The following is a 9265-nucleotide window of genomic DNA, read 5'->3' as shown; positions in this document are numbered from 1 at the left end:
CCTTCTTCATCCGGGTCTTTTACAACCACGCTGCCATCATGGGTCGCATGCACAATCCTGGGTATATGAAAAACTAGAATAAATAATTAATTATCAGACTATATCAGAAATAGTAAAGAACAAAATTTTTAATTTTAACTAGCCTTTAATCAAAATCAAACTATCTTTCTTATTTTTATGTTACAAAACGTTAATACAAAGAAAAGGAAGTCGTCACGGAAAGCCTACGGTCTATCTGTATGACAAATTTAACACCTGATCATTAAAAATCCCACATTAAATTTATTTATTTGGTAATTGTGTTGTAAGTTAAAGTTGTTTTCAGACCGTGTTGAAGGCAATGTAAAGTATCGAATATTTTTTCGAAAAAAAGGGGGGCTTGATAATCTTTGGAAACATTTTCATTTGTAAAACCAGAGACATATAACGTCAATTTAATGAAATCTAAAAGATAGTATGAGTTTAAGCTTACTTCATTATCGCCTTCGGTTAAAAATGGCCATGTTTCTTCAAAAATTATTGTCAAACTTGTGCAACTGGAAAAGTTTTTCAAGCCTGGTTCCACCTGTATATATGAGTTTCATCCATTTTGTGTTTAAGTTTAGAACCCCTCCTGTAGTGTAGCACTGTATTACAAAATTTTCAAAGTGTAACAATATCGAAAAGGCATCAATACAGAATAAAAAAGACATACCATTTTGTACATATGCAAAAGGGAATTGTTATTCACTGAAATTATATTTATTGTGTAAGTGTGTAAATATGGATTTTGTGTCGATTCAATCCAAAATCTTCTAAAAAAAATCAAAGACTTTATTACAGACTTTCGTTATAACATTTGAAACAGATTATTTACAAGTTAATCCATGGTGTACTAGTGTCTATTGCTTACAAAAAGCGCTAAAAACAACATTGACAATCCCAAAACCTTGTACTGAGTCATCAAAGTCAAGCACACCCTAGAAGGTGTACCTGAATTGGTTCATATTTTTGTACTTGTTTTAACTATTAATATCTTTATTTAAAAACTTGTTTTCGGGAAGTCATTGCTAGCACTACTACATACAGTAATCCTCATTCTATTTAGTACATGATTGTCAAATATAAGAGTACATGGGGAAAGGCTGTGGATTTTCTATAAAATTTCCATATGGTTAGCATTAAGGTTCATGTGGACCCTTCGTCTAAAATGGCTGCATTTTCACCTCAAAATTTACTCTGAGTACAGACAAACCTGTGCATCTGGAAAAGTTTTAAGGCATAGCATGCCCTAGATAAATAAAATTCAAATATATTTTATGTTTTAGAAAATTAAAAACTTAACCGGATTTTGCAGTGCACTTTTTTTCATTCCTCCAGAAGGTGCCAAAATAAACTAAGTTGGGAAAGTGGTTTGAGAACTTCCCCACAGGTAATAATTGAAGTGAACTGTTTTGATTGACATGGACAATAGATGGACAATAGATACCTGACAATAATTGGTGATTTAAACTGTGTACCTGAGTGGACCATATCAAGTGAAACTCAACTGTTTGTTAATTTTATCATCTTCTGCAGGAACGAAAAAAAGTGCACTGCTAAATCCAGTTAAGTTTTAAATTTTCTAAAACATACAATGCATTAGAAGTTTATTTATCTAGGGCATGCTATGCCTTAAAACTTTTCCAGATGCGCAGGTTTGTCTGTACTCAGAGTAAATTTTGAGGTGAAAATGCAGCCATTTTAGCCAAAGGGTCCACATGAACCTTAAAACATCAAAAGAGTACATAATCCTCAAGAAAAATGAATTCTATTGCGGATATTAATTCACTTATTCTTCCCTTGTCACATATAGTGAAATAGTAAACTTAGCCTGTTAAAATCTTTCAGATGGTCACTTTCAGGTTACTATGGCAGTTGTTATGATTTACACTTATTTTTCTATAGAGCATGTAGTGTTTAAACTCCAGTAATCAGTCTGGATATATTTGATAGCTTTGACAAATATGTTTCTTTTTACAGTAAGGGTATTTCCCAGTCAGCACTTCCATACAGAAGATCAGTTCCAACAGTAAGTAACCTTTAATCACCAAATTAAGGTAACAATGTAAATTCAAGAATTAAAATTTAAAAAAAATATGTTCTATTCTGACACACACACCAATATTTATGGCAACAAAATGAACTCTCCCACAGGTCAAAATGAACTCTCCCACAGGTCAAAATAAATTTTGCAGATCAGCATCATGGCTCAGAAAACAGGTCGTTTGTCTTTATAGCCTTCTTGTCTGTATTCATTTAGTTTTAATAAAAAACACAAAAAGAAATATAAACAAAAGGTATTGAAGGAGTTGCAAGTTATGAAAAATTATGATATCATCCTGATAAATTAATATTTTTGTTGTTTTTAGTGGTTGAAACTGACATCAGAAGATGTTCAAGAACAGATATTCAAGCTGGCAAAGAAGGGATTGACACCATCTCAGATAGGTTTGTTCTATAAGTATTGTCAGCTGCAGTATAAACACAATTTTGATGAGTGAACCATGATGATTGCTGTGGATGGAGTGATACAATATAACATAAATTGGTTTTCTAGCATGAATTTATATTTGTTAAATTTATACATTGTTGTTTCAGATATGAGTTAAGGACATGTTGGGTTAACATAATACAAAAATCCAATGATCATAAAAACATTAAAAGATAAAAAATAAAATGAATTCTGTACAAAAACAACCTTTCCATTATAAGTTATTTCTACTGATATCAATGTTTACAGTGAGGGCTGTTCCATTCAAACATACATGGCACCCAGGGAAGGGATTTTGAAAATGGGGTAACCACCGATAGAGGCAAATTAAAATTTCACTTACATTTCCACTACATGCAAAAACATAGATGACACCCACCCAAAGTTGAGATTTGGAAGTGCCTTCATGGGTCCCATGTATATTTTTATGGAACAACCCTGACTATTATTTACCTTTAATTATGTAAGTACTTTAACTAAGTTGAATGCAATGTATAATTTTTCAAACTGAAGCAATCATCTATTTAAAGATATATAAGAATATTTACTCTTTGTAGTTGATTTGAATGCAATTTACAAATGTATATATTTTTAACCTAAAACGTTCCTCAATTATTTTGAAATACATAAGAATGTTGCATTAGTTATTTTGGTTTTGAGTACAGAAATTATTGTGAGGTTTTTATTAATGCGAATATTGCGACTCCTTGAGTATTGCATCAATACGAACTAGCATTCTGATATATGACACTTATATAAGTAAGAAGTTTTTCCTTACATCTCAATTATTAAACTCACATTTTTGCTAATTCTTCAAAAATCACAATATAAATAAGTGCCTGCAACAATTTCTGAATTTACAATATTATTATTTATGACTAAATGTGTTGTAGTCATAAATTATAATACTCAATGTTGTAGTTTTATATTCATTTACATGTATTATGGGAAATCACTTAAATAGTTAGTAATTATACAGTTGATATGTGTACCAAAAAATGTTAAGGTTGTGGTCAGATGTGTCCCACCAATGACCTTTATGTCTTCACAATACATTTCTTTACAGGTGTTATTCTGAGAGATTCACATGGTGTTGCACAGGTCAGATTTGTCACTGGTAACAAAATTTTGAGAATTCTTAAAGCTAAAGGTTTGGCTCCAGACCTTCCAGAGGATCTGTATCATCTCATCAAGAAAGCTGTCAACATTAGAAAACACATGGAGAGAAATAGGAAGGTATGAACACATCCCTCATGGATTACTGCACACAATTTAACTCGCATGAAGTGTTCTTTTCACCAGGTTATAGTGTCAAGCCTATTACCTCAAAATGTGGCTTGACTGAAAGTATTCCGTAATGTAAATATTGTGTTTTTATGATAATAATTCAGTTTTCAAATTGATTGAAGTCGGTATGAATACTTCAAAACCACATCTTCAAGTCTTCACACATGTATAAGATTTTGACGTTTGTAATTGACCAGAGTTTCAGATAAGCTGTACATTATTCTTACACTAAAAACAATTCATGTGTTGACTATCAATTTCTTTCGAGTATCAATTCTATTTTATCAAATCAAAAAGTTAAACCGTAGATCAAAAACCAATTTTAAATATTGAAAGTGGAGATTAAAGTTTTAACAGACTAAAAGCTATGATAATGAGAATAGAAAGGATTTTATTAGTTTGAATAATGGACCATTTAAGAAATGGGGTTAACGGTTTCACTTTTAACGCCAGAACTGGAAAAATTTAGAATTTTATATCAGTCATTCAGTGATATTGTTTGCCTCAAATTACATCCGAAATTCGGCTTTTTTCCCCTAGAGAAAATTCCCAATTACTAAAAAAAATGGCTTAAAATTCCTCCCAATAAGTTTTACATTTTTCCCAAAAGTGATGGCAATGGTAGTATTGAAGGTAAATTTTGTATTGATGTTTTTGTTTTGATATTATGAAAGCACTTTTGAGATCCAGGTATCTGATCAGAATCATCATGGTGTTTGTAACACATGTGGTTTTCAATGCATTAAGTATCATTGTTTCCGTCTCTTTCCCCTCCCCAAAAAGTACCTTTCAGGTTGAAAATGTCTGACAATCAAAATATACGTGATGAAACTGTGCAAAAAAGACAGTCAAGTTTTGAAAAAATCGGAGATGGGTTTTAAAAAAAAATAAACCAATTTCCCAATTTGAATAAAAATTATGCATTTTTCCCCCCAAAAAAACAGAGGTAGTTTTGAAAAAAGACAACAATATCGCTGGTCATTACAGGCCTGCAAATGCTCTTGAAATTTGCCAAAAAATGAGAGAGAAATTTTTCCATGGTCATTTCACATAGGGTATTTTAAAATTCATTTATTAGTTTTAATATTGAATTTCAGCCACCAAAACTACTGAGATTTATAAATTTTTAATATCAATCATAATTTGACACTAAGATATTGAAGCCTTGAAAAAACACTTCTTTGGTGAAAGTTTCTTTTGAAAACTGTCCCCTTTTTTGCAGCATTCTGTAAAATTAGATAATTACAACTGTCAAGCGAGAATGATGGAACAGATACAGTACACAGAAGACTGTTTCATCCCCTTTCAAAATTTTCATTAAACATTTTTTTCTTTTGATTTCTGGATTTTTATCTATTTTCCTCCAGAAATAGTGATCTTTCTACAATTTCCTGAAGTTTTTTCAAGTTTTCTCTTTTCATCCAGGAAGATACAGTGTCTTAATCGAGGTACATTCAGATATATGATCGTTAAACATGCCATGTATTACACCACTCTATAAAATACAGGTATCACATGTTATTTCAGAAGAATCAATTTTATTTCTTTATTTCTTTTCTTTGCAAATACACTGAAAAATTTATATTTCAGGATAGGGACTCCAAGTTCAGACTGATTCTGGTAGAAGCCAGAATCCACAGATTGGCTAGATATTACAAGACAAAGAAGGTTTTACCACCAAACTGGAAATAGTATGTATTCATTGAATTAATAGATAAGTGATAGAATTGAGAATGGAAATGGGGAATGTGTCAAAGAGACAACAACCCGACCATAGAGCAGACAACAGCCAAAGGCCACCAATGGGTCTTCAATGCAGCGAGAAACTCCTGCACCCGGAGGCGTCTTTCAGCCGGCCCCTAAACAAATACTAGTTCAGTGATAATGGACGTCATATAAAACTCCAAATTATACACAAGAAACTAAAATTAAAAATGATACAAGAGTAACAAAAGCCAGAGGCTCCTGACTTGGGACAGGCTCAAAAATGCGGCGGGGTTAAACATGTTTTTTGAGATCTCAACCCTCCCCTATACCTCTAGCCAATGTAGAAAAACAAACGTACAACAGTACCCACAGTAAAACTCAGTTAAAGAGAAGTCTGAGTCCGATGTCAGAATAGGAAACAAAACGACAATAATACATAAATAACAACAGACTACTAGCAGTTACTGACATGCCAGCTCCAGACCTCAGTTAAACTGATTGAAAGATTATGTCTTCATCATATGAATATCAGGCACAATCCCTCCTGTTAGGGGTTTAGTATTATACCATCATAAAATATATGAGAAGAACATAACCCGTGTCATGCCAACAACTGGTTTTAGAATAAAGATGTTTAATTCCGATGCAAAGACCCTATAAGTGAATCAATATTAAAGCCAAAATATGCAATCTTTAATGACCTGACAACAGTATCGTAACTATATCCCTTCTTAATAAGTCTGTTTAAAGGTTTTGTTAGCTTTTGAGGTGAATACTGACAGTTTTGTGCTTTGTAAAGAATATTACCATAAAAGATTGGGTGTGAAATACCCGAACGTATAAGATGTCTGCATGTTGAGTTATATTTACGAATGATGTCCTTATACCGATGATTAATTTAGTAAATGATTTGACTAGTTTATGATATCTAAAACCCTGGTGTAATAATTTTTCAGTAATACATAAATTTCTCTCGCTAAAATCTAATACGTTGTTACATACACGAGCGAATCGTACAAGTTGAGATATATAAACACCATAAGATGGTGACAAGGGAACGTCACCATCTAAAAATGGATGATTAACAATAGGAAATGAAAAATCATCTCTTTTATCATAAAATTTTGTATTAAGCTTCCTGTTAATGATATAGATATCAAGATCGAGGAAAGGACAGTGGTCATTGTTAGTATTAGCTTTATTTAAAGTAAGTTTAACAGGATAAATTTCTTTAGTATACATACTGAAGTCGTCATTATTGAGAGCCAATATATCATCCAAATATCTAAAAGTATTGTTAAATTTTTGTATCAGATGTTGTTTCGATGGGTCTTTGCTGATTTTAGTCATAAATTGTAACTCGTAACAATACAAAAACAGGTCCGCAATAAGTGGTGCACAGTAAGTCCCCATTGGAATTCCGATAACTTGACGATATACGGAATCTCCAAAGCGAATAAAAATGTTATCAAGTAAAAATTGAAGGGCAGATATAGTATCAAAGCATGTCCAATTGACATAGTTCTTTTGTTTGTTGCTACTAAAAAATGACCTAAAAGAGTTTGAACTTTATCATCATTTTGTACACATTAGGATTGTTAAATTTGCTCATGTTATTGTTTGCAAATTTATAAAAATGTTGCAAGATAAAGTTTAAATTTGGTCCGTCTATAATTGGGACTTTTGATGTAACCCAACCAATCAAATCAAACATACACATGTCTTCACCTAATACTTGATGCTAGTATAGTTTTTGTTGCGCCTTAGTGGTGTAAAAAGCGAGACAAAGGTATGCTGTTTCCGGCGGCGGCATCAACAATGTATTAGTTTGTGATTAGGTCTAGTTTATGGTGAACCACAAGTGGTAGGTCAATGATATTTGGTATGCAGTTGTATTAGTATTGGCACATCTCATTTCCATGGAGATTATTTGGCCCTGCCCCCTCAGTCATGGTCTATTGCCTTTGAAACTTTTGCTTAGTTTACATGTATTAGTTTGTGATTAGGTCACTTTATGGGGAACCACTAGTGGTAGGTCAATGATATTTGGTATGCAGTTGTATAAACATTGGCATATCTCAATTCCATGGAGATTATTTGGCTCCGCCCCCTTAGTCATGGTCTATTGACTTTGAAAATTTTGCTTAGTTTACATGTATTAGTTTGTGATTAGGTCTTCAAGGGGAACCATTAGTGGTAGCCCAATGTTAATTGGTATTCAGTTGTATAAGCATTAGCACATCTCATTTCCATGGAAAATATTTGGCCCTGCCCCTCAGTCATGGTCTACTGACTCTGAAACTTTTGCTTAGTTTACATGTATCAGTTTGTGATTAGATCAGTTTAAGATGAACTGCTAATGTGAAGTCAATGACATTTGGTATGCAAATTTATTGGCATTTGCAAGTATCGTTTCCATGAAGATTATATAGCCCGACCCTCTCATCATGGTTCATTGACTTTGAAACTTTATATAGTTTACAAGTTAATGTTTGTGTTTAGGTTTGTTTAAAGGGAACGACTTATAATAAGTCAATGGTATTTGGTATGCAGTTGTATTAGCATTGGCACATCTCATTTCCATGGAGATTGTTTAGCCATTTACCTTCAGTCATGGTTCATCGACTTTGAATATTTGTATAACTTACATGTTAAACTATTGCTATTTTAATTTCAACATTTGCATTATCAAAATTACAAAAAGGCGAGACATATCTCTGTGATAACAGTTTATTGTGTGTATTATTGCTTACTGAAATGTAAAGAGAGCCATGTTTTAGTACAAACCATGAAATTATATACATTTGTTATGATATCAAGGTGCACTCGTCTCCAATCTTAATAGACTAGGATTGTCAGTTTTCCTATCGAAGGTCGGTGCTTTTCCCCGGGCACTCCGGCTTCCTTCACCAATAAAAACTGGCCGCCACGAAATAGCTCAAAATTGGTGCTTAAAAGTGGCGTTAAAACACCAAAAATCAATCAAATATGATATCAAGTTTTGATAATATTTTCTTTTCTTTACAGTGAGTCCTCCACAGCAGCTGCTATGGTTCAATAGACATTAAAATAAAATTCTAGCCAACCAGTTAACAGTATATTGTATTTTCTGTATGATGTTTCCACCAGTCTAAGCAGAATTATTCTTGTGTTGTCTGTCCTGTTCTCCTTTGAAGACAAAAAAAACACTTATGTATTAATATAAAATAAGGAGATGTGGTAGGATTGCCATGTGACATCTACCCACCAGAGATCAAATGACCAAAGATAAATCAATTACAGGTCAAAGTACACCTTCAACAATGAGAGAAAAACCCATACTGTATAATCAAATAGTCAGCTATGAAAATGTGAAACCAGAAAAATAAAAGCCTAATTTATACAATAAAAATATGAAAAACATATGACGGACATGAACCAATGACGACCACTGTATTGCAGGCTCCTGCCTTTGAATAGGCAAATAATGTGACCTGGGAAAGTGGTGTTTCAACGCAACTTAAGAACTAACAGTAAAAATTGGGTGCAGATGGCTTAATTCAATAAATCGGTACAAAGCACAAATAAACTATTAAACATGAAAACGCTAAACAAAAAACATAATAAGAGTACTCAAAGTTACTGAAAGCAAGTTCAAAGCCAATAACAACTAATAAATAAATCATGTTCTCCCAGACAAAAGTATCAATAGGTACACATTCAACAGGTTAAGTGTACAGATGTCATAAACAACCTGAGAAACGCATGACCCTTTGAATG

The 9265-nt window shown here is 32.7% G+C and overlaps 1 protein-coding gene across 1 annotated transcript; it reads left to right on the top strand.

The window, feature by feature from the left end:
* Positions 1–8599, top strand: LOC127705924 (40S ribosomal protein S13). The gene is made up of 6 exons (XM_052210273.1): positions 1–61; positions 2002–2050; positions 2391–2469; positions 3579–3748; positions 5390–5490; positions 8534–8599. The coding sequence occupies exons 1-6, from the start codon at positions 39–41 to the stop codon at positions 8565–8567; spliced, it is 456 nt and encodes a 151-aa protein (XP_052066233.1). The 5' UTR covers positions 1–38; the 3' UTR covers positions 8568–8599.
* Positions 8600–9265: the final 666 nt, after the last annotated feature.

The sequence above is a fragment of the Mytilus californianus genome, unplaced genomic scaffold, assembly GCF_021869535.1.
Source record: "Mytilus californianus isolate M0D057914Y unplaced genomic scaffold, xbMytCali1.0.p SCAF_6, whole genome shotgun sequence".
Classification (NCBI taxonomy): domain Eukaryota; kingdom Metazoa; phylum Mollusca; class Bivalvia; order Mytilida; family Mytilidae; genus Mytilus; species Mytilus californianus.
This window is presented reverse-complemented; position numbering and strand designations above follow the sequence as displayed.